Source organism: Oreochromis niloticus, linkage group LG15 (genome assembly GCF_001858045.2).
Source record: "Oreochromis niloticus isolate F11D_XX linkage group LG15, O_niloticus_UMD_NMBU, whole genome shotgun sequence".
Taxonomy (NCBI): Eukaryota; Metazoa; Chordata; class Actinopteri; order Cichliformes; family Cichlidae; genus Oreochromis; species Oreochromis niloticus.
This window is the reverse complement of record NC_031980.2, coordinates 2,350,479-2,376,954: the sequence shown is the minus strand read 5'-3', so window position 1 is coordinate 2,376,954 and position 26,476 is coordinate 2,350,479. Positions and strand designations below refer to the sequence as shown.

Genomic DNA, 26,476 nt, shown 5'->3' with positions numbered 1-26,476 from the left:
ATGATGTGATGAGCATCTTTAGCAATTTTCTGGTATTTTATCGGCCAGGCAGTCAACAAGTGGTCGTGGAACTACAGTCCAGATTCATAAAAACCTCAAATAAAAAGCTGGAGACAGATTTTAGCAGAACTCACTGCCTGGATCAGGTGAGCCTGAACCCTCCGTTAGCTACGCAGTAAAGGGCCAGGCTGCTGGGGTTTCCCATGATGCACTGAGTGTTTCTCCTTCACTCTCTATGTGCTTACACATGCATTTAATCATTAGTTATTATTCATCTCTGGTTCTCTCCCACAGTGTGTCTCTTGTCCTGTCTCCCTCGCTCCCTACGGGTCGCAGCAGATGGCTGCTCCTCCCGAGCCTGGTTCTGCTGCAAGTTTCTTCCTGTTAGAAGGGAGTTTTTCCTTCCCACTGTCACAGAGCACTTGCTCATACGGGGTGTTCCTCTGTATCATTGTAGGGTCTTTACCTTACAACATAAAGCAGGTTGAAGCAACTGCTGCTGTGATTTGGCGCTGTATAAATAAAATTGACTTGAATTTAATATTTCAGCAACAGTGAGTGTCAGGGAATAACTCTGAGGGCTTAAATTAATTAACTTACTTTGAAAAAAGACATAAGTGATCTTGTTTTAAGTGATAACTGTGCATTATGCAACACGGCCTCTGGTTTGAAGTTAGTTCTGTTGAGAGGTGCCAGTGTCTCGTGAACCTCGATAAAATGAAGCCTTTCCCATTTCCATCCTGTCCTGACTCCACTCACACACATGCACACACTCTCATCTTCTCCCAGCTTTTTTCTTCGGTCACAGCTTTCAGCGAAGCTCGACACCGCATCCACACGAATTCCTCACTTCCACTTTGAACTGAGGACCACAATTGGTAACACAAACCGTAACTCTGACCCGTAATCGCTGCTACAATTTCACCTGAGCACAGCGCGGTCTTGCATAGAGAGGAGAAATTTCTCCACACGTCCTGCCCGCTCACCTCAGATCTTCTGCCCCTTCCTCTCGCGTGCCCACCCTCTGCCTTCCGGCAGCTTTGTTTCCGCATTTGTCTGCATACATGCATGCGGGCGAGCGTGTTTGTCACAGGGCTTCCCTGATGACCTTGCGTGCTGCACCAGGGGGGTGATTAAGGATCGGGGCCAAAGACCATTTCCTTTTCATGGGAAGATGAATGACCCTGTTTGAAAGTGGCTGCCTATGGCCTCAGGGCAATTAGAGTTTGCTGTGAGCCAGCAACGCTCACTGCTCTGTGTACAAAGGCAGGTCCTTGAGAAAAAGAGAAATACTCGGCACATAACCCATTCTGCTGAAACCAGCCCGCCGCAGTAACGGGGAACAAATTAAATGAATTTTCTTTCCTTTTTTTCCTCTACCTTTCCAGCTGTTCCCCACCTCTGCTCTCCTCTTGCCTCCTATCCATTTCTCCATACGCCTGGGAAGAAGAAAAAATGTGCTGACTGTAGGGGGGCACTAAGAAAGGCCCACCAAGGGTGCTCATTCGAAATATCAATATTAGATCTAGCAAACCATTTAGCATGTGACTTTGTCCCCCTAAATCTGTTCTTGGAGCTCATTTCACTGACGTTTATACACTATATCTTAGTGCTATTTGTTTTTGCTTTCCTTCTCCAACAGTTTGATTACTAATGAAGACAAAGTGATGGAATATCAGACCAGGTTCACCGCTGTGTGATATTTTTAACATGCTTCTGTGCTGTGCTTTTTTTTCCTGGATAAAGCATCTTATCTGTCACAGAGCAGAAGCAAAAAGAGTTGTGGCAGACTATTGATAGGGATATGGCCTAGTGCCATTGATTCCCGCTTGTAATACAAGCCTCTCCCTTGTCAGCCTGTCAAAGCCTAGATTGGACATGATAACGCACGCATCGGGCAGCCGTCAATAGAAAGGCGAAGCTTCCACCGTCGAGATGACTATCTTGTTTTGGTACGAGGGCCGATGAAGAGGAGGGATGGGAACCAGCGAGAAAGAAGAGAGAGTGGTTTGTGCGACCTGTGATTTCTGCCACTTTCTGAGCCACTTCTCTTATACATATATATATATACATACATAAATATATATGTATGTATCCAAGCTGACCATGGGGGGAAAGAAACTGCTTTGAATCGTGTCTTTGATTTGCCCTTGCCTTTTTTGCGTCATCCCTTTGATCTCTGAACGTGCAGCCACATTGGATATCTGCTGCTACTGGCTGCCAGGATGAGGCGCTCAAGGAAAATTGATTTGTTTGGGGTTTATTCCCATTAGTACAAAGAAAATCAACTTTAGCCACCGGGCACGGCGGCATTGTAAATAAACCAAACTGGGTTTGATAGCAGCGTTGTAATGTGGCTCTATAATGTGGTGTCTCTTCTCTAATTCTCAAAAGGCTTCGTTTCTCAGTGTTTCCTTCAGCCTCTGGGCCCGAGCTGTGTGAAGGTCATTTGTTATGATAAGACGATGTTGTGTTCAGGAGCAAGCCCCTCCCCTCACGCTTTGTCTGGCGTACTGTACATAAGCATGTGTATCCAGCGCCTCTCCGAGACGCAGCGCTGCTCGTGCTCATATTTCATGTCGTGTTTGTAACGCGGGGGCCGTGGCTGAGCTTTAGCCTTTACTCTGCCATTACTGACCCAGGGGAAAACTATAGACAGCAGTCCCAGTACATTGTCTTCCTTTTCCCTCGCTGAGCGCGAACCATTGCTTTGATGTGACCGTTCAAATCACTGTCATGCTCAGCAGAATATTCAACCGTAGCCACGGCCGCAGATGCAGCAGCTGCTCTTGTTACCATCCATGTATTTGACGAGGTTTTTTTCCCAAGTTGAATCATTCACTGCTTAATTAGCGCGACCCCTCAGACGTTGGCTGTCAGTGCACAAAACTTTAGAAATAGTTGGTTATTATCTCAGTGTGTGGCATTTTCCCCAAAATGAAGTACAGCATTGTTGAGCCTGTTTAACATCAGTGCTGTGCTGACGTTTTATGTTCTGCTTCCATCTTTATCTGTGCTGCATAGACACAGATTCAGGCGCACGATGTTTCGTTCACCAGGAAGGTCCGTAGTCGGAGAAGGGACTCGCGGCAGGGCTGTAAATGGCGAGTAGCGTGGGTTTAAGCTCGCCAGTGAACTGAGATCGCTCATATTTATTATCTGGCACAGGTGTGAAGAGATGGTGAGAATGCACTTTAGTTCCTGCCGGCACTTTATTAGACAGAACGATTCAGCGGTTATGCACAGTGGTAAAAATAATTTGATCCCTGCATCTTTTTATTTATGCAGTTGCACACTTTATTTCTCAACAACAACGACTGGACTCTAGGAGAAAGAAAAGCTGAGCTTTTTTTCTGTATTGAAAAGTGGATTTGATTTGACTCTGGAAGAAATCTGTCACACACCGGCCGCATTTATCTACTTGATGTATCAGAGCCTGGCAGCCAGCAGCGCTACTGCTGCTATTAATATGGTGAGAACGGAGCAAGAGTAGAATTTGAATTCTATCTTAAAACAATAATCTCGTGTCCATATGTCCTGAGATGCCAATTCTTTTAATACGTTGCTCTTCTTTATCCTGGCCCTGTAGATACCCCTGCCTAATGTGGCTCCAGTCAGAACCGCTATGCTCTGCCACTCACACACATGTAAAGGATATGTTGGGAAAAGCACAGAATATAGCAGGCATCAATGATGTTGATTAAGGTGGGTTGCAAAGTGGCTTGCAGATATACAGCAACTATTTTTGTACCATGGGCCAGTTTAATCCCGGACAATTTTTCATTAGCTGGTCGGTCACTATATATTGGATGTGGATGTGAAACATGTGAATCACCTGTTGCGATGAACCCTTAACTTCAGTGGGATTCTTGATGTTTTCTTTCTTTTTGTTGGCACTCTGAGACTCTTCTGGTGTCTCATCTTCAGCCTGTGAGGGCTCCTGGGTTGAGCTCCTGTGCTCTGTATGTAAATAGAGGTCATCCATCAGCTGATGTGAGATGACAGTAAAATCAGCTGATCTACTGGGATTACAGGAGAACTTGAACTTAACGCCGTGTTCAGTTTCAGCGCTGCGATGAGAGTCAAACTCTAGGCCTCACTCAGCTTTACGCTGACTCGCCGTTTCAGCCGCCACAGTTTGTCAGATTTATGAGGTTGTCTTCCAGTGGACTCTTTAGAGTGAAATTCCCTCTTGTGTTTTGATGTTTTGTCACACTAAAGAGGTAATTCAAACCCAACAGTGCTTTAAGTCAGGAAAACATCCATTTGATTTGTGTTACACGATGTCTAAGCAGGCCCGTAGCAAAACAAAAAAGAAAAACCAGACGGATTACACAGAACGAATTTAGGCGCAACACCGAGAGTAGGTCACACATGTTTTGGCAGAGCTCGAAACCCAATACACAATCGCTCTAATTATGCGCATAAATAGAATGAAGGAAGATAGTGCAAGTCTAACACACCTCTGCAGGTTGTGTTAGACTTGCAAATAGCGCGTGTAAAACATAAGGCTTTATTCAGACTATGTGAACAGCTTGATTCATTAAAACAGAACCACATGTGTTTCAGTAGATGGCAGGGACCAGTAAGGAAAAAACGTCTTCATATGAAGTACATTTAAAGAGCTTCTGCTGATTGTGGGAGAAATGCCTCACACCTTGGCTTATTTAAGCTATAAAACTGCCCGTCGTGTCAGTCCTGCTGTGGCCCTGCCTGGTGTTTTGGCCCCTCCAACCACCGCGTCATCCCCCCTTTAAGATCCGGGGTGGATATTTACGCATCACTCCCCAGTTTCTATATGTTGGGTATTTGTGGGGAGTGATGAGCTCAGAGCCTAGACACAAAACTCTGACTGCATTCTGCTGCTGTAATACATCATTTGAAACCGGAGCTGTCTGACTGAAATAGGTTCTTGCAATGAGAAAGAATTTTAGATTTTGCTCCTTATCTCTCGCACTGAATCACTTTCAGAAAGGATTTCCTCACTGCCAGAAAAGCAACTGTGAATCAGTGCAAAGCAAAAGGGTTTTAAATGTCCACGGGGGAGTGTGGGGGGGTCTGTGTATCGTTTCATTCAGGCCTCATGTTCAGATAATCTTAATTCCCAAATTAAGAAAAAAAATGTAGTCTGAGCAGGTGTAGTCTTTTTTATTCTGCTGGTGAAGAAGTTTTTAATAAAAGTGTTGCTTTCCCAGCTTCGCGTTTATTGCTAATCAATCTTGCATCCTCTTTGTTCACTCCCGAGGTCAAGCCCGACTGGTGATGTAGCATGCTCTCCGTTCGCTTGCAGAAGTAATTGCAGCTTGGCCTGATAATGGCCTCTGCACCGCTGCTGGCTGATTCACATCACAGGATTCATGATTAAACTTTGTAGAGACAGAGACGCCCGGTTTCTTTGCAGACTCTACAGTCTGTTTGTGTTGGTGGCGCTACTTTTGAAACTGAAACTGTCACTTTTTGAGACTCGTCTCCCAAGGAGGCTGTCTATCTTTATCGATTGCCGGGGCGATCCTTTTAGTTGATGTGCTCTGTGGTGGTCGGCGGTAAAAGCTGTTTTAATGAAGTCTGGCTATTGATTAGGCCGTGGTGTTTGTTCGTGGAGTCGGGAATTTCAGCATCAGTCGAAGGCACGCTAATCGGGATAATCGAGCGTGATGAAAACGGCCGTTTTATGTACTGAAATCATTGTGCAGAATACGCTTTCTTCACACACAGGAAGTAACGGGCACGAGCATTTCCAAATTTCCCCACACGTGAAACAATGCAGGCCATAAATCCCATAACCAAGACTCTTAAAAATGATGAGGATGTTTGTTGAGAATAATTAGACCAAAAAAAGAAAATGCCTCACTGCCAAAATATATCCCACTCTATGTTATGGAGATTTAGTCAGAGAATTGGATTTTGCCAGCTGTGAAATCAGTTTTTGTAGTCCCGCTGGCCAACCAAATCATTATGCTATACCCCGCTGTAAGCTCCCATCAGTGCACACATGAAGTCTATGCCTTTTCCGCTCTGTGAGTGGAGGGTGGATACTGTTACAGTATCTATCCTCGCGCCATACGCCGTTCTCCCCTCCGGACGGCCGTGAGAAGACTGCGAGCTCCGTGTGACACTTCATTGCTTCTGCGTTAGTCCAGATGTGTAAAAAGCCCCACATGACAAGTGCTTCACTCTGAACCACTGTGACGACCAAGATATGTTGTATGTTTGTGGAAATTATTAAGCCACACAACTAGTGGATCTACAAATGTCACCTTTTTTTAAAAAAAACCCTCTTTCATTCATCTTGGAGTGGAATCAAAGTCGCTTCAGTGCAGGGTCTCTTACTGAGTTTGAGAATGTAGTCATATGCAAAGTGAATCCGGTGAATGGAGTGTGTCCTTCTGCCTTTTCATGGGGACTTTTACACTATGTGAGGCTCTTTAATGTGGAGAGGATAAAATATGAAGTACATGATTTTTTTTCTTTTTTTTACTGAGTTGCTGGCAGAGTTTTGGCCTCTGGATGCCGACACATCAAGAGATGTTACTTGGGCTTACCTCGGGGCTGAGAGGCTTGCTATTTGAAGACACTTTATTATACTGCAGTTAAGGTTGTCAAAGGTGTTTTTACACAGCTCTGTGCAAAATATTTGAGCCAATCCTCTTTTTTTTATATTTTGTTGGGAAAATGGGAAATGCAGTGATTTATTGTAACATGTAAATGGAAATACAGCATATAGGGCAAAAACAGTATGTACAACTCCACTGTGCTTGAAAGTCAATATTTGGTACGCCTGTATTTAATCTTCAACACAGCCTGAATGTTCTTAAACAAGCTGCTGTGTTATAGCCTTCAGGAACAGGAACTACTGCACTGACAGTGTGTTTGGGCTGCTGAAAAATGAAGCTTATGGTGTTGTTTCATCAAAATCTGATGATACTGAAATCAATTTTGACAAGACCTGACTGACTGAAGCACAACCACAACCCCCGGCAGAGCCTCCACCGCGTTTTACAGATGGCTGTCGACACTCACTGCTGTTCCTCTCATGACCTCTGCTTAAACACTGACAATGATTTGACCCCAAAATTCTGATTCATCAGTTTGGAATACCTCAGCCTTTTCTCCTACTTTCCATCCCTTAAGAACAGTGTTGGTCAAGTAACTTGAAAAAAGTAATTAGTAACTAATTGCTGATTACTTCTCAAAAAGTAATCCCATTACTTTACTAATTACTTAAGTAATTAGTTTCTTAGTTACTTTTTAAAAACATGATACACAACCTGAATACGTGATAAAGCAACAGGCCTTTCAGCCCAATTCTATTTTTTTCTGCATAATCCATCATTTAAAATTGAATCAAATGAAAAAGTCTCTTTTTCAAAAATTGTTTTACCAGTTTTAATCTTTTAATTTTTTGCACATTGCATCAAGAAAAATTCAATTATATGCAACAGTCTTTGACTTGAAGAAATTTAACATTTAAACTTATTTTCTGCATATTCCAGCATATAAAATAAGATAATGTTTTTGTGTTTACACTCCTTCAAATAGATGCGAGTAAAACACAGCAGAAAATAAATAAAATCAAAGATTCAGCAGCCCTGAGTCCTGTCGCTCTGAAATCTACTGTCACCTGTTTAGCAGGAGTGGGGCGGGTGGAGGTTTGCCCACAGCGGTCATGTCAGTGGGGGCATCCGGGGGTTTCTCTGTGAATGTCACATTCCCGTGGCAGCGTGCTCGCTGCTCGCTCAGATTTGAAGTTAAATTTTTCGCTGTAGACAGAAGTTTTCTTCCCACCCACAGTGAACAGCAGACGCTAATGTTTTTGTCACTTCTTACGGACTGAAACCTAAAGTAATGTGAGTACTTTAAATGCTTTAAACGCTGCATGGTCGTACTCTCTCCCGCACTCCATATTATCCTTTGTTGATCTGCACACGTCTGTTGCTGCCACGGACGTCGCATGCTCGGACGTCATTGTCATGAGACACTCTCACGACAGCGTGCTTATAGGAAAGTAAGAGTAATCTAATTACTTTTTTGCATTAGTAATCCCTTACATTACTTGTTACCTGGGAAAGGTAATCTGATTACAGGAACACATTACTTGTAACGCGTTACTGCCCATGTCTGCTTAAGAACGACTTCTTGAAATGGGGATAAATGCTGTGTTTTTCTAACAGGCTGCAGGTAACAAAGCGCCTAAAGATACAACTTAAAATCGGTTCTTTACTAAAGTTGCCTGCGATGTGGAGACACGAGGCTCTAGTAACTCATCCCTTGACTTAGGTACCGTTTTATGCTTGATTTTTTAAGTTAAGTAGCTTAACAAAGGTAGGAGAGCTGAAAATGAGTGAAAAGGTTTTGCAGCGTACTGTAGAACGTGTGACAGTGCTGCTTTTACACCAAAACTAGTACTGAAGTGTTACCCACTGCAAGTTTTCATTTCCCAAGCCCTTATTTTTACTGCATTCACACACATAACAGGAAGTTTAAAGTCATCTAAAAGCCAACCAGCAATTGGTAATAAGTCACCTCGATGTGATCTTTCATTTCCTTGTAATCCTGTTTCATAATCTCCTTTCTGTCATTTCCTCTCTGTATTTCTTCAGCATTAGCTGGATGCTTGGCAACAAATTGAGGTTACAAAAATTTTATATTTTGGTTTTTTGAGTACAAATCACGCTGATGTCTCTCGGTCACATGGAAATGGAAATTAGCTGGAATTTATATTGCACTTTAGAGAACAATCTGCATTTAGCCTTACACTCATACAGCACCTTATATCCACAAGTTAACCTAATGTGCATGCCTTTGGGCTGTGGAAAAAACTCACACAGGAGCAGAGGAGAACATGCAGGCATCCCACAGCAAGCTGCGCTAACTACTACTACACAGGCCAAACGAAGCCTAGATTTCACGTCATCTTTAAGTCTAATGTTAGGAGCCCCATCACGTGTTCGACCAAACAGCGTACGCTTGCTCGAGCAAGCCCAGGTCACTCAAAGATCCTTCTCCATAACAGCAGGTAAAAAAAACAATGACCCTCAGCAAGAATTTCTAAGAAACACCACAGTACCCGCTGTATCTAACAAACTGAATGCCAAGTAGCTGCCTGAGAGTCTTTGTGCGTGTGGGTAGACGTGCACAAATTGGTGTGATCTGTTTAACTAAAACGTAGCATTTTGGAGATGCGCATGGGCATGCAAGGCTCCGTGAAGCGAGCGCATCCAAAGCAGTGAAAATATTCACCGTGCGGAGACGCTGCCAGCATCGGCATGAATGGACGAGAGAAAGGCAGTGTTTTCAGTCGATGCCGGGTTATGGTGTGATGGTCTCGGGGCTGAAATTGCTGGAACAGACTTTGAAGTGGCTCGGATTTTTCATCTCTCTCTCTCTCCGTGTCCCTGCCTCCCACATCTGCTGCTATCATAATAACAAGCAATAACCCTCTTTCAGCAATAACCACGACTTTTACGCCCGTAATGTGGCTTCAATAAATAATGTCATGTTTACCAAGGGGCTATATTTTACAGCAATTTAGTTTAAAGCATCCCCCCCACCCCCACATTGCTTTTTTTTGCCTCCTCTTGGTGGAGTACAGTACATAATGTGGTGCATTAAGCACACCAGCAAAAATGCACATTAACACATTATCAAATGTGCTGATAGAGAAAACAGCACAGCCCATCATGCATAATCATAGCAGACATTAGGAAAAACAAACAAAAAAAACAGAGAAAAATCAGCCTTCTGTGTGAGGCTTTGCAGACATGCATGTGCTGCACATCAGCATACGGTGGGAAGTGGACGGCTTTTTCTGGGCGCCGTTGAAAGCGAGCGGCACAAGCACGGGGGCGCGTTTCATTAGTCTGTCAAACTCAATGATATTTAGAGCCCCACACCCTTGGCCAGGACTGGAAAACTCAATCAGCACTCTGATTTCATAACCCTGCTTGGTGACAGGGCTTATTTTATCGCCCCGCTGATTCATTCTAATAAACGCCGGCTGCCCAGCGCGCCGCCGCTGAAATACAACCCTGTCCCTCCCTCCCTCTTCTGTCCTCAACGGGTCGACCTGGAAAAAAAAAAAGGAAAGCGAAAAGGGGAAGGGAAGGGTTGGTCGGGTGGGAGGGATAAATCAGAATTGTGGGAACTGGAGGGTGCAGATAATCCATCGCCGGGCCGGGCGGTGTAACGTGTGCCACCCCATCCCCATCCCTCCCTCTGCACCCTTTAGCACAAATCAGGGGCCGGGACGCTGCTGATCTGTGTGGGCTTGGTGCGTCCATTGATTGCGGGCGATGGAGGAGAGGGGCGATAAATAATCGGAGGCAGAGTGCGGAGGGTGAAGGAAAACAATTATCTGCGGAGGTGGAAAGCACATAAAGCAAAGAATGATAAACGCTGTGAAATATGATTGACTCCAAGTGATATATGGAAGCCGAAGGACGGGCGAGAGAAGTCTGCGCGTGCAGAGATATCCTTGAGTGGAATGGCTGAGGACTCGCTCGCGCTGCCCCTGGCCTAACCACAATTTCTTCTGTGTTTGTGTTTGTGTGTGCGTGTTTGTGTGTGTCTTTCTCCGCAGACGACAGATGACATTGTTTCGTCAGCAGAGTGCTCCAGCGACGACGAGGACCTGGAAGAGTGCGACTCCGGACATGCAGGTGGGATGAGTGTGTCGAGTTGTGCTTGCTCTGAAACCTGGTCTATTTCTCCTTATCTTTCTTTGAGTTGCTACCGAGGAGCTTCTCCTCCCTTAGCATCATGTCCCATGGGAGCTTCAAGTGTAACTTAAAAAAAAACGCCCACTTTCCCCTCCCACCCTGAAAAAGTAGCCACAGTAAGCGCAACAGGGTCCTCAGTGTCTGCCAAAAGTTTAAAGAACACTTTTTGGAGACGGGCGAAAGCAGTAAGAATGCACTTTCTACACCCTTGGCATGCTCTGCTGTAGGAAGTCCCACTCGGAACTTTTACTGTGTATAAGTAAATGCACACAGCTTACTGTCGGGACGTGTTAAAGCTCACGCCCTTCATCTCTGAAACAAGTTACACTTAGCTATGGGGCCACTGGTTGCAGACATGACGACGCGTTGATACTAATTTTGTTCTCTCGGCGTTCAGCTGAGAGCAAAACTTTACTCAACAAAGTACAAAATTAGTATCAAGCCCCATGTCGCCCGCACTGATGCTTCAAAATGTATCTGTCCTGTACCTGGTTGATTTCCTCTTGCTGTGCGTGTGTGCGTCTCTCTTGACAGAGGATACATTTTGAGATTCTTTCGAGAACAAAGATGCTTTCAGCCTAGATACTGTGATATGTAGCAGACTAACTGCAACAGAGCCTCTTCCTCCCTACTCCTTCTTCTTCTCTTGTTTGTACCTCTGTTTCCTTCGTCGGAGGCTTGCCTTACCTGAAACATTCTAATAGAGAACAGATATCCTCGAATTTCTGTGCGCATCGTCTCTCTTCCCTCCCTCCCTTGACACACACACACACACACACACACACACACACAAACACGCACATATCACTTTGTGATTAGATCAAAGTGATAAGACACTCACTCAGTGGAAAATAACAACAGAGCTGGAAATAATGCTGCAGATTTAAAAGGAATGGTTATTTTTTGAGGCAACTTGGGTTTGGATGAGTTGAATAAGCAGCTGTCAATCACGCTCCTGCCCAGGAGCTGTTGGCACGGATTCCTAATAACGTGGAGCAAAGCAAAGACTGTGAGCTGTATTGAAACTGGCTCACTACTTGAAAAGCAGCTCCCCTTAGGCACTCTGGAAATCATTAACAGCTCCGGCTATTTGATTGCTTCACTGTCCTTCAAAATACCATCACAGCCGGCTAATTGACGCTGCGCTAATCTGGCGAAACACGGCTCAGCTTAACACCGAGCATATGTCCACTTTTCACAGCTAATAATACGCCACCGCCGTGTTACCCTTTCACGTCTGCGGTTGCGGACGATCGAGAGTTTATTTCGTTTTTAGGGAAAATCGGGCCTTTCTGCTGTAACTTTAGCAGATTTAACCATTTCTCCCCCAGTCTGCAAAAGGAAGTCGTTTATCGCTCTCTGATGGCATTTGTTTTCTTGAAATTATGACCACATTTAGGTCTTATGGCTTTTTGATGTGGCAAGGGAAAAAAAGCCATTTCCTTGCAGCATTTTAGGTGCCTTATCTAGCGTGAGTTGCTTTCTTAAAGGCAGAGATTATTGAAATCGAATGGGCACGCAGCTCACGTGTTTCAATTTATTTATTTTTGTATCTCTTCAGACCATTAAAACCTCAAACCCAAGTATTCTCAAAAAAAAGAAAAGTGAAAGTGCAGTCAAGAGAAGCGCAAGAAGCTTTTGCTGAGAGAACACGGTACCCTCCCCTCATATAGTGGCAACATACACACACTTACGCATACATACCGTACATCCCATCATGTGGACACAGAAATTCATATCCTCATTCCTCGCCCCCACCTCCCCCTCCGCTTCCAGTCGTATGAACAGTTGCATGACATGATGTTGGGTTTTTTTCCTTTTTTTCTCGTGTGATGCACATATGAACATCTCTCCTCTGTATCGATTTGGACCCAGCTGCTGGGTTTGTGATTTTGTTTTTCTTTTCTTTTGTTTTTGTCTTCTTTTTGCTTTCCTTTGGGGCCTGGGAGGGTTGGGTGCAGGCTGATTTTACTTTCCTTGTTTTGTTGTTGTGGTTGTTTTCTGTTTTTGTTTGCTTTTCTTTTATTATTATCACTCTTATCGTTTCTTTGGCGTCCTCCTCATCATCCGTCGTCCATCATCCAAGCAAGGATAGAGCCGCTCCTCCCGTTTTTTGCCTCATCTTGTGCCGCATGAACTTTTGGTGGTTGGAAAAGTCAAAGTTCTCCTCCTCATCAAGTTTTGTGTTTTATTCGTTTATTTTGTGCCATATGGCTTCTAAAGGAACATCCCTCCCCCCACCTCCCCATTTTCGATACAACATAGGGAAATGAACGGCAACAAAATCTTTTCTTGCCATCATCCTTTTTTGGCCTTGTGCAGGCAACCCCATTCTGTCTCAAGAAAGTTGTGTGTGAGAATGACTCCCCCCTGTCGCCCCTTCCGAGCGTTACCCCGACCCCACCCCCTCCATCCAGACTCACCCCACCTTCCTTCTTTTAGCCTTTCTGCATATACATGTCTGTTTGAATGCAGATGGCATAAAAAGACTTTTATTGCCACAAAGTATATCTGTTTTTCTATTCTATCTGTTGCTCCAAGTAGAAGGCATTTGTGGCATGCACTCTTGTACTGGACTGTACCGCAGCTCTGTAGACTAACCAGTAACCCTCTCCTCCAACCATCCCCTGCTTCTGCGTGGATATGATTGGCGTCCATTTTTACGCTCTGCTTCTTTTTTCCACCCATATGTCCCTCCACTCGGCTTCTACATGTCAGCGTGTGCGCGCTGAGGGGAGGGGGGTCTGCTCCCACTAGCGGCGGCTCCTCCCCCCGAGGCGTCCTGTGTTCGTGCTCGTGCCTGCTGTCTGTCAGTGCTCCGTCTGCGTCTGCCAAACCAGCCTGTGTTGTCCGCTGTGCGTGCGTGCTCGTCTTGTGCTTGTGTTGTCTCCGTGTTGAAACCAAAACTGTTAACACCTCACCTTGCCCCCTGCCCCCCGTTAATCCCACGTGGGTTCCACGAGAGGGCCAATAGAGAGACTCAGAGTCCTCTGCATCCATTTACAGAATTGTCCGTTCAAGCTAAAGAAAACGCCACGTGCAGAAATGCGTGACCGCAGAGAGATGCTCAGTTTTGGAGGAAGGCAAATAAGTCGATTTATGATTTCATTTCACGGTGATTAACAGTGCCGTGGCTTGTCATTACCGTGCAATCAGAGCAATTTTATGATTAATGTGTCATTATATTGGGGTAATTGATTCAAATGATTTCAATCAGTCCGCGAGTGCATTTCAAAATGTTTGATTTGTCCATACAGCACCTACAAGCTGCCACGAGTCAGGCCTGATGGAACTAGGTTTTAGTCTGACTCACAATAGGCGAAATTAAAAAGTCTACCTCCTAATGAGACGAAGCAGTGGATGTGGAAAAATGTCTTTGTCACAGCAGAACTCTTTTTTTTTTTTTTTTTTTGTGAGAGCTGGAAAAGCAAAGGTGTGACTAATAACATTAATGATGTCTTTGCTCCACTCTAGCAGTGCCCAAAAGCCATATCAGGCAGACAGCTTTCATAAATCTTGGAACAGAGCCATCATCATTGTTATTAGTTACACCTCTGTCTTATACTCCTATACTGTGTAAAAACGTCTTATCTTAAGAGAAACATGGAGCGTTACGGTGGCTCTATTACAAACCTACTAGTAAATGTTCATAAAACCGGTAATATGTGAACCTTCTGAGCCCATAAAAAACAGTTTTCCACCTATTTGTGAAAGGTTTGATCAACTAATGCCACAATATTTAAAGGGGAGCAGTTATTCTGTTCCTTAAGATGCTGGATCTTCATGTTAAATTCTAGCCAAAGTTTTATATACAAATGATCCTGTTTCAAACAGCCTGTTCTCCTATCTGTAATGTCAAAGCAAGTGGATACTACTAACATGGTCACCCCAGGCACAGAAGCCCCACCCACCTCTTCAAACCTTTTCGAGGAGCAGCCAATCAAAGGAAGGAAGGCGCTTAAACTGCTTGTTTTACCCAGTGTAAGGTAAATGATAGGATTCAATATTTCAAACTATGACTAAGCGGGACCCAAAACATCAGCTGCTTTAAGCTGCTCTCTTATATATATTATAACTTTCACAATACCTCTGGATCAGATGACTGCATTTAATGGGCAAGTCTGCTTATACTGAAACTCATAACTCAGAGAGGATTATCACTGCAGCGTGTGTTAGTTTCATGCACCTGCAACTTTACTGTTTTGGGTCAATTTCACACTCGTCATTAGCGTCGTTTCGAGCTGCAGCATTGAAAAAAAGGGTTGGGTTGGCACTTAAAGGGACACGCACTGAGCTCGCTGCGGCAATAAGCTACTGTTAGTGAACACAGTTGCTGTATTGACTTTATAATATGATGTTATCTTAATTTTGGTTTACAAGGGGCCAAAAGAGAGTTTAGTGTAGATTCAGGAGATCTTGTACACTTCTTGCACCCTGAAGCACCGCAGCTCCCTAACACACTTACTTTTTGCTGTGCTATAAGAATGACAGACTACCTCCTGAACATTATCGCACAGATAGGTTGTTTGAGCCTTGCTGAGCAACAGCCAGCCCAGGCGTTTTCTAAAAGAGACGGCTCTCCTGCAAAATTGTGCAGCAAAAGCAACTGTAACTGTTGCATGCTACGCTGCAGTCAGCTATGTCATGGGAAGAATGTTTTTCCATAAAAAGGGCATAAATGATCCTGCATGCACTGTTACCCTCAGCCTTTGATCAAGTGCAGCGCAGATCTAACAGATGTAGTGTATTTATAGATGTTTCCTCATCTCGTTTGCCCGGGGTAGATAAAGTCCAGGATCTGGCGTTCAGATTAATCTTAGACTGGAGGCTGGGATGTAATGTTGTGTGATTTCTTCACTGCTGTATATGAAGAGCAAAGTGTAGGGTACGGAATGAAGTATGATAGGGATGGATCACCGAGTTTCCTTGTGGCATCGGCTATGGATTCCGTCAAGCCCCGCTGGGCCGGCTGTCACTTCGACACAGGCCTCGGATCAGTTTAAAGGTTATCCAGCTGACACACGTCTGCCGAGTGTAGAGGTGCAGCCTAATGGCTGTACAGCAAATCGACCAGCTGACAGGGGCGAGTCGCCACGCCTCTTGGAGACGCCAATTTAATACACCGGAATGCGGCCCAGCCACATGATGACAGATTAAGAGCTATCCGCCATGCGCCGCGGCTACACGGGAGAGCACCTTCTTCCGGGGGTGCTTTGCGCATCCGGACAAGACAGACTTCTCCACCGGAGCTGTGAACGGAACATTGCTTAATGTTTAGAAGAGAAATGAATGTCCATCAGTGAGAAATTAGGTTTCTTCTGGCAGACGTGTGCGCAGGCACGATAAGTTTAATGTTGGGGTAAAGTGCTTTGAAACGACATGCTTCTAGAAAGCTCAGCTGCTGCACGGTACACCCTTATAATCCCTGCATGTCCCTATAAGTGTATCCACACTGAGAATCTGTGTGCTGCTGGCTTTCTGGTAATCAGTTCCCTACCTGTAGTAGGCAGGGGTGAATGAATCTGCTACAGCAGGTGTCTGGGCACAATGCTTGCACCACAATGGGATTTCAGGGCCCCAAACCACTGACTCACCCACAATTTGCGTCAAAAATCCCATTCACTCAGTTCATCCGTGGTGCACCGGCTTTTCTGCTTTTATGGCGGAGCGTTGTCAAATCCCTGACACACCGTCAGGATTCATCTCCATTCGGAAGCCTCAGCAAACTTTTTGGATGGACACGGGGATCAAACCAGGGAGCGAGGAGAAGGAAAAGAGTGGGGGGAGAGGAGGAAAGTGAAGAGTAAGTGCTTTCTTGGAGATTTCTGCATCTGTAGCTCTCAAGCTGCTGAGGTAGTCAATCAGCCATTTAGTAGTTACTGTATTTACTTTAATTCCTCTTCAAAAAGCCCGCACACAGGCATGCAGCCTTTATTACATGGTGGGATGAAAAGAGGAATGGCTTTAATATTGAGTTTGTTTCATATTTTCATTTTAGTAGATGGGTTTCTCTCATTGATGCAAAAGGAGGGAGAGTCAGTAGGCGTGCAGAAACACACTAATCACAAGTCCTGACTTCCTTTGAGAAACTGGCTGTGGCTCTATCAGAGCGGAGAGTTTATGGGGGGGGTGGTCTTGCTAGGATGGCAGGGTTTTAGAATAAAATCCCCATCCATCTTGACGAGTTTCGAAAAACAAACGCAATCTGGTTGAGCAAACCCATTAGAAAGCGGCGTGTTTGTCTGCTTCTGAAATGCAGCAAGACGTGCGGCGCTTGTGCAAGAGCTTACACAGGATTAAAGTGTTTACCAAAACATCAAGGTCCTCTGCGCTGACTTTACTGAAACGGGGGGGCTTCACTGCAGCGTCTCCCCTCCCATCCCAGTGTTTTGTTGATATAGCGCAAAGCTAACAGTAGCCGAAAGCTGTTAGCCAAGAACAGAGTGAGAGGATGCAAACAAGGCCAAGACAACGAGGGCAGAGTTGGATAAATAAAAGCCTCGGATGAAATTGCTTTACTCCGAGACGCTCCTGTTTATTTAACGGGGCAGAGCGGTTTTATGGCTCTGTTTGCTGGAACGTCACGGGTGGCGGCTGCGTGGCGTAGTGAGCGGCTTTTTTTTTTTTGTGAAAGACGAGAATGGCAGTGATGCAGTGCGAGGCCTCTGCGTGAATCATGTCCCACGACATCCTCTGAATCAGGGCCGGACAGGAGCAGTCACATTTAAGATGCCGGCGTCGATACGGAGCAGTCAGTACAGTGTGACAGATGCCATATTTACTCAATAATGCTTCGCTCGCAGAGACAGTGTGCTTAAAAAAACCAAATGAGGTTTCTGTAAAACAGCCTGCAGAGGATTAACCCAAACCTGATGTCCAGAGATAAATCCACCACGGGCCCTCTTGTGGAACTCCAGATGTTTATCTGTCAAACGAAGGCTGTCGGTTATGCACATAACACAAAGCATCTAAACGTCGGACGACCTCTACCCCGTTCTCTATATTAATTGGTGAAAGTGCTGGTTTAACTGCTAGTGAATGACTTCTTTACATCAGGAAAATATCCCACAGCCCTTTGCTGGCAGTCACCTTTACTTACCATTGGCCCTCCCCTTCTTAAGCCCCTCCCCCCACCATACCTGTCCCCCCTGGCTTGCTGTATTGTTATTGTATTATTACTCTCCCTAAATGCAACTTACTTAAGCATGCATTAACCCAACTTCTTAGAGTGGAACTAAAACAAACTCCAAAAGAAAGGAAAAAATGCATATGTCTGATTTACCTCTCTTTCTCTGACGTACATCCAGATTGCACGCCCTGTCCTGTGTTTTAAAAAGAAATACTAACAAGAGAAATGTATTGAGGTAACTAATAATAACCTGCTTATTATTAGTTAAACGAAGGTGGCGACACTTTGCCTATAAACTGTCCCCCCCCCTCCCTCTCTCTCTTTGTCTGCCTCAGTGTGTGCTTTCTGGTTGTTCATCTTTGATAGTGTGAGAAATTTAATGCCTTTCTTTCTTGCTTGCTAATCTCTCTTTATTTATTCTATTATTTTCCTCCTTTTTTGTACATATATGATAATCCACATATATGTGAACCTCTGTTTCTTTTCTGACAATGTTCAAATTTAAACTGCTAATTTGTTGCGAATCACAATTGCGATGTTATTTTTTTTAATGACCCCCCCTCCTCCTTTTTTAATTAGAACAAAACTTCCTCTTTTCTCTATGAACTAATTAGCGTTTCGTAAACAGCAGAAGGCTCTTAAGATTGGGTATCAAAACCATGCAGCTGCACTGAGATTTTCATAGAGAAAAAAGAGAAGCTGCCTCGAAAAACTGCAAATCCTGGCCCCGATCTGAAAAAACTGCTTCCCAAAACTGTTTCCGTGCTGATCTCGAACATCCACCTGTGAAGTTAAGCACTTGTCTCCGATTGAAAATTGGGATCGACTCGATTAACGAGTCTGAATACGTATACGTGTTTCTTTTTTTGTGCATGGCAAAAGAAGTTGCAGCTTAGGGTTTGTAAAACTGTCAGTGTTGAGAGTGCTGTTCTCTTTTGTAGATGGGCATGTATATGCTCATTGTTTGTATATCCCCATCCCTTCCTTACAGCCAAAAGCTCTAATGCCGCCCGACCGCTTCGTGCCGCCTTTACATGGACATGGCAACTGATGTACACGTTCACCCCCATCTATGTCATTTCCTTCCTAGTATGTTCATAGGTCCCACCCCGTCTCACACTCCCTCCTCCCGAAACCCCCTTTACGTAGAGATTCTAAGATATGTACAGTCATCCAATTTGTTCGTAGCTGACGAGCAAGCTAAAGCCGAGCGAACGAGCAAAAAAAAGAAAAGAAAAGAATGAGAAAAAAAAGTCATCTAATCAGGCTGTAGATATTTATGGAGAGACTTATCAATCAAAGCAAGAATTATAGATATACTGTTTTCTTTTTTCTAATAAAATGATTCTGAAAAATCCAAAAATAACAAAAAAGATATCCTGAACAGAATGGTGAAGATTATTTTCATGTCATGATGTGTGGATGTATGTGTTGTTGCCTCCCTGTACCATCCTGTCTAAGAAAAAAAGAGAGAGAAATATATACTTACTTAATCAGAAAATGTTAAAAAAGAAACTAACCTAACTTGTCCAAAGGCATTCTTACACAACTTTCTTTTGTAAATTTTTTTTTCTTCCTGCCAAAATCATGCGGGCAATTTGTTGATGTAAGTTGACAAAACTGATGGTATGCTTTCTTCCTTTGAAAACTGTTTCATCTTTTTTTCGTAGGCTTTTTTGATTTTTTCCGAGCTGACTTTGTTTGGTTTTCTTTCTTTCTTTCTTTTTAATTTACCTCTTACTAATCCTTTCTCTAAATAGCTCTATCTGTGGCTTTACTTTGTGAATGTTTCTTACAATGTTTGCTCTAACTCTAAACTCTTTTCGGTTGGTTTTTTTTTTGTAATGCCTTAATTATTATTTCTATTTTTTTCCTTTTTTCATTTTCTGTTGTGTTCTCTTTTTTTACTTTATTGTTCCAAAAGGTTTGCATCTCTTTATAGTGCCCTGTTTGTGAGCCTTTGCAATGTACAAACAATCCACCTTGGCAAGAGGATAAGCAGCTTCAATAGACATCTGAATGTTTCAAAGACTTTGTAGTCGTCCAACAACAGGTTTAACCAATAAAAGGCAAATGACTTTATTATAAAAGAGATAGACACATGTGGAAGCATGTCTCTGTCTTTTGATCTTACATGTGAATAATTAATAATGTCCAACTGCTCTTACAAGCTGTTACAAGCCAGCAAACATTCAGGTGTCGCTGAACTGCCCGGTGACTTTGTGCCACTGTGGTAACTGTAGGGGTCAAAAGGCAAGAGGCTAGGGCAAGTAGGGGAGCCCGCTAATGTCGAGGGAAGGACAGGTTCGCTCATCTCCAGCAGCATTTCAGCTGTGACTGCAGCGACTAGATCAGTCAGCCAGACCTAAACTTGCCTATCAGCTTCCTAAGAGGTGCGAGATATCGTTTTGGGACTTTGGAGCTCCTCTAGTCCAAAAACACAACCTCTCATTTTTCATCATTGTGATGCATTGTGAAGCTTGTTAGTATTTGTCAGCCCGTGTAGGTCAGCAGGGTTAAAAAGCGTCGCTCTGAGCAGCTACGGTATAAGAAACACCTTACAAATAGTTTCTCATTTCAGACTTAGTTAACTTGCTTTCAGGCCCACTGGCTTGCACTTGAATTGCAAAACAAATGCTAATACCCTCTGCTTCTTTTTTATCCACAGAGCCCATCTCTTGGTGCTCATAGTTTTAGGCTAAAAAGGATTTACACTTGAAGATAAATGAAACATGCCTCTTAAAAGCCGGGCTAGTCATTTATGTGCAGATATATGCAGAATTACAAGGTAGAACTAATACGAGGGCCACAAACTCCACGGCATCACAAGTAATTCCCACTTTCCTATGCAGCAGCAGTAGTAGCATATATAGGATTTAATTTGAGGTGTCAGTTTAACGTGGCTCACCCTTGTGCATCCCTCAAAGCCTTTTGATGCAATGTATACTTATTTATGGCTGTTGTTTTCTTTCAGTTTGGGTCTCGTTTGGTTCTGAGTTTCATTGTTTTTGCACTGGTACAGTGTTTTCTGTTTGATTCTTTCTTTCTTTATCTTCAGTACTTTTGATTCCCTACGTTGAGCTTTGCTTTTTCTACTTTTCGTTTACCGGTTCTTTTTGGTGCTTGACTGCTTCTTGCTTTGCCGATAGAACGCTTTCTGCCGTCTGACTGCCGCTTGTTTCTGTTTCACTTTCCAGGAGGGGAGCTAGTTATCCCCGTGCTAGTCGAGGACCCCATAGACATCCCTTCTGTATCCACCCGTTCTCCCTTCATCCCCCTCCCCCCAACCCTCCGCCCTGTCCTCACCATTATTGAGACCACCAAAGAATCCTTGGCCATGGCCACTGAGGCGGGGGTACCTTGCTTGTCGGACCGAGGCAGCGATGATTGTGATGATGGTGATGGTGGTGATGATGATGATGATGATGATGATGGCATGGTGATTTCGGGGTTTGGCTCTGGCGAAGCTTTCGACTCTAGCCTGCCCCCGACTGACGATGAAGATTTTTACACCACCTTCTCCCTGGTAACAGATAAGATCTTGACCACATCGGCCTATGAAGGCGGCTACAAAGCCCTCGCGCCCAAGTGGGAGGCCAAGGACTTGAGGCCTAGCAAAGCCTCTGAGGCAGGTAGGACTACACCCACCTCGCCTCTGCCCGACCTCCGGGGCACGCCGCCGGCGGCGGTCCCTCGGACACGCCACCCAAGCTGCCTGCCGGGAAAATGAACAACCGCGAGGTAAAACCCCCGCAGCCGGACATGGTCCTGGTGTCACTGCCCACGTCCTTCGATCTGGACGGCACCAAGCCACGAGGCCCCTTCATCACCTCGCCCATGCTGCGCACGGTGCCTGCCGCCCTGCCCACGGTGCCCGGCGTGCAGCGGGTGCCCCCGGGGGCCTCGGAGGTGGTCCGGGAATCCAGCAGTACCACGGGCATGGTGGTGGGCATTGTCTCAGCCGCCGCCCTCTGCATCCTCATTCTCCTCTACGCCATGTACAAGTACAGGAACAGGGAGGAGGGTTCCTACCAGGTGGACGAAACACGCAACTACATCAGCAACTCGGCGCAAACCAACGGCGCTGTGGTGAAGGATAAAGCACCCAGTGGCAGCGCCAAAGGCAGCGCCAGTAGCAAGAGACCGAAAGACAAGGACAAGGAATATTATGTATAGAAATCCAGTCATTTCCCCACCCATAAAGCTACAAACTGTTTGGAACAAAGTTAAGAACATTTTGACAGTACCATATTGGCAACTGTGATTTAAAAAGAATCAAATCTCTTTAGAACTCGAGACTTACTGAGTCGCAGAAACATTTACAAAAAAGAACTTTGGCTTATGGAAGCACACTTACTATTGTAAGCATTACAGAGAGACAATGCAGTAACAGCTGCACCGGGACTCAGCGTGGACACTTTTAAGGAGTCCCTACTGGAGACATCCGGCAGTGTGAATAACATCACTTTAACACCCACACGACCCCAAGTGACTGTCTAAGAGGTGTGTGATCCTTGGAGTTCTGACGACCTTGTCCATTGTAACCCTGTAAAATACGATCACTGTCATTTCGGCCATTCTGAGCATGCATGTGAGGTGTATGTGACGTGGTGCTGGCATCTTGTGTAAGTGAGGGACCTCAAGAAACAATGATTGTTGGGGAAAGTTGGAAGTCAAACCCTGATTTCGCGTTACAAAGCGGTTTCATTAAATGTAGCTTTCATGGATGCGATATGAGGTAACGTATACGTGTTTCTTGTTTTTCTTTTATTATTTTTTATTTATTCAATCAATCAGTAGTTTATTTATTTATATATTGAATTTCACTTTTTTTGTTTTCTTTAGTTTGTTTTTCTAAGGATGATGGCCGGTCAGGGTTGACTAGGCAGAGCTCAGCAGGATGTAATACAGTAATGTATTTCAATATTTTTCTCCCCCGCCCTCACGTCTCAGTTAAGGATTGGACTGCTCTGCAGGGCATCCAAATTCTAGACGGCGTTCAAGCGTGCAAGAGTGGATCCACCAGGCAAACTGTACAATGTTATTTCTCAGAGTTTCAAATGTCTGATAGCATTTGTCTTCTTTTCCCTTTTCATTTGATTTCTTTTTATTTTTTGGTCGTTCCTCTGTTTCCTTTTACCGATATGACGCCGTGGCAAAAATGCATTACCATAAAATGTGTCTGATGAAGATGTAATTGTCACAATCTTAACGAAGAAAAAGCAAACAAACACAGGCTGAAGATTTACTCCGGTGTGATTCTATCTGTTGTCACAGACGACTGTGTCAAAAACATGTTTACATATTTTATTACATCTAGCCGTCGTGCTTTGCAGGTCAAATGTTGTACAGAAGATTCCAGTTCCTGTTGAGTTATTTTTTATCCTCTTCTTGTATAGATGGACCGTTTGATTTGATTTTTCTGCTGTAGCAACATGACTGGAAAAAGGAAAACAAAAAAAAGAAAAGAAACATTTTTATTCTTTTGCCTGGAGATGAGAAAGTGATGTGCACAGGAACATTTGTTTAGGCAGGGAACAAATGCAGTTAGACGACAAGTCTGGTCTCCCTGGATGGTGTTTGTCTTCAGTCGCATGAATATTTGACCACCGGAAGCCGTCAGTCGGATAAAAGACGCCTCCCTCAGATCTTGTCTTAGGGACTCCTCCTTATTCTGAAGTTGCTTTCATCATGTTATTTATTTATTTTTTTATTGGAAATTCAAAAAAAATGAAACGAGAATAAAGACAGATTATGATGGATTTGGAGATCTATTGCTAGAACCTTACTGGCTTACGGATGTTTTTTATTTAGTTCCTTTTTTCTGTCTTTTTTTTTTTTACTGTATCGTCTTGTCTGATCAGCTCATCACTTTTTTTGCATTCGATTTTTTTTCTGTCCTTGTATAGCTAATTTCATGTCTCATTTATACGACATTATCTTCCGACAATATGTCGGGTTTTTCTTTTTTAATGTCATTTATTTATTGCTGAAATTATTTGTCCTCTTCTGTTTTCATGCAAATCAGTCGGTGTGTATGTTCACTTTGATTTTTTGTGTTGGTACTTGGCTTTTTCAGCCAGTTTAATTATCGTCTTCTGCTTCTCCTTTTTGACTCCAAACAATTCCCAGAAATAAAAAAGGAAAAAAGTTGTTCCCAAACTTATTTTGGGTGGTTAGACTGCGGGATGCTGTCACTCGCTTTGTCCTTGTTGTGCTAAGAAAGACGGGAGACGACGCTGAAAGAGGATGGAGATAGAATCTATCTGAGGCCATTCGCCGAAGCGCAGTTTCTCATCCATTTGTTATCACTTCGCTGATTTCCCTTTATACCAAAAAGTGGCACCATTTCTATTCAAATGATGTCCGGAGCGGAGCAGCTCAACGTTATCATTTACCTATAGATGATTATGCAAATTCATACACTGTTCATCGATGCAACAAGAGAAAAAGGGATGAGGGGAGAGAATGATTATTAGAGGGTCCAGAGTCTTCACAACACTGGAGGAATGGCTTTGGGTTTTAGAGTTGAGTCTTTGTGAGAGCGCGCAGCCAAATGAGATTCTTCACGACCATATGGCCGGGTTATGAGCTACTCAATGGCGGCAGCACCTGCTTTCCCAGCTCGTTTTTACACTGTCCATATTTCGTGCAAATGGGCCTTCACAGAGCTGGTCATTAACTTGCAATAGCCCATTGATGTAGGATATCAGAGTGCCGTGTGTGAGTATATCCAGCTCACACAATGACTACATATTAACTCATTCATCCTGCCACAGGCTATGGGAACAAGGAGGCCAGCAGGGGTTTCGTTCAGTTGAAGGAGGAGTGCCTTTTTTTATTATTATTATTATTATTTATATATTCAGAGGCAGAGGGATTCTTCTTTTCAGTCCTCCGCCAAAAATGTGAGGAAATTTGCTCTGCATAAGTCAACACAATAAAAAGTTAATGCGTAAGCAAACGGTATTCATTTTAACAAGCAGCGACATTCACTCCTCACTTCATCCTGCTGCCGCGGTGCCTCACAAAAGGCAGCAAGCGGCAAAATCAACATGAGAAGGGTGCCACTCGTATAACAAACCCCATTCGGCTCAGTTCGCCTCAGCTTTACGGTGCACGCTGGTGTTTTGCACTCTGACTGCTCTCGTATTGTTGCTTTAAAACATTGCAAGCAGCTGATCTTTGCAAAAGACTGTCAAACGACAAAGACACCATCTTTTCTGCACCAAATAGCAGAGGGAGTTAGCAACTTAGTGGTTACGAGGCCATGTGGCTTCAGTTTTATTTTATAGCGCCAAATCATAGCAACAGTTACCTCAATGTGACGCGACAAATACAGAAAACCCCAATGATAAGGATGACCCACTCTGAGCACTTGGCGACAGTGGGAAGGAAAAACTCCCTTTTTACAGGAAGAAACCTCTGGTAGAACCAGGCTCAGGGATCCTGGTGGTTGCCTGTCTAACTTTCTCCAAAGTGTCCCTCAAAGCACTCCTTTCTAATCCTGTCCACCAGGAAGAGATTTTACGAACATCTTTGCATCTTTAACTCTGCTGCCACCAGCTGACCCCTCCTGTAACATATTTAAGAAAAGGACATAGCCAGTTTATAAGGGCATGCCCTCCAAACAAATCGATGGCCACCCCAATATATTTTGTTTTCATTATTATAGGCCTAGTTGTAAAGACAAGGTCGCTGGTTGGTTGCCTTAAAATATAAGTCAGCTGTTTCACCAGTGTCTTCTCCCATGATTGATGTCAGCTCCTCTGTCTTACACTTTAGCTGGAGGGCCACAGAACCTGCAGCAGATGGAAATGCTACAATGTTTCAAGGCTTTGAGCTGATTATCCGCCTGTTACATCACAAGTAACATTTTAACCAGGACACCAAGAACACTGCACACTTTTTGTGACTTGTAAAACACACCCCACTGTCCTGTCTGACTCTAAAGGTACCATAATTTACTAAATGGACTTTGTACTATGATAAATGGGATTTAAAAAGTAGATACTGAGACCATAAGCTCATCAGAGTATTTACTGAGGTCATATTAATAAGACATAGGTTCATTCTCTCATAGACTTCTGTGCAATGAGATTTCTATTTGCAAGAAGTTGAGTCGCCACCTGCTGGCCACTGCAAAGAACGTAAGTTATATGCAGTTCCACACTTAGCTGGTTCTTGTTGGTTTGTGCAGTTCAGGCTCACTCCAGGCAGCTATGTGATTTAGCTCTGTTTTAAGTTAATTCAACAGGATATTAGCAGCAATTAAATGTCTTTATCTGTGATAACTGTTTAGGTTTTTCTAAGAGAGAAATCTGATCTTCTTTATAATCTTTATATCGCCGTTCACCATTCGCTCCTTTATAAGCTCCTTTTTTTCAAATCACTAAATATTTATCTGGTCTTCTTTTTTATTGAGCCGGAGGTTGCAGAGCACCGTGCACCAGTCGCAGAACTTTTCTACCTTTATCTCTCAGCTGTCAGAGCTGATTTATGTTCAGGAGCGTCTGTCACAGCCTCTTAGCCTCATTTACAGCATTACACTGGAATGTGAATCTCAGTCTAATTGCAAGCTTGTTTGTAAAGAAAGGAGGCTGGTTTCATGGCAGTCAACAAGCAGAAA

The 26,476-nt window shown here is 43.9% G+C and overlaps 1 protein-coding gene across 1 annotated transcript in view; it reads left to right on the top strand.

Annotated features, from left to right (window-relative positions):
- The window catches only part of nrxn3b (neurexin 3b), a 307,342-nt gene extending 283,342 nt beyond the window's left edge, over positions 1-24,000 (top strand). The window contains 3 exon segments of the mRNA XM_025898582.1: positions 10,580-10,658; positions 21,045-21,535; positions 21,538-24,000. Coding sequence (XP_025754367.1) covers positions 10,580-10,658; positions 21,045-21,535; positions 21,538-22,023 — 1,056 coding nt within the window. The 3' untranslated portion in view covers positions 22,024-24,000.
- The last annotated feature ends 2,476 nt before the right edge of the window (positions 24,001-26,476 follow it).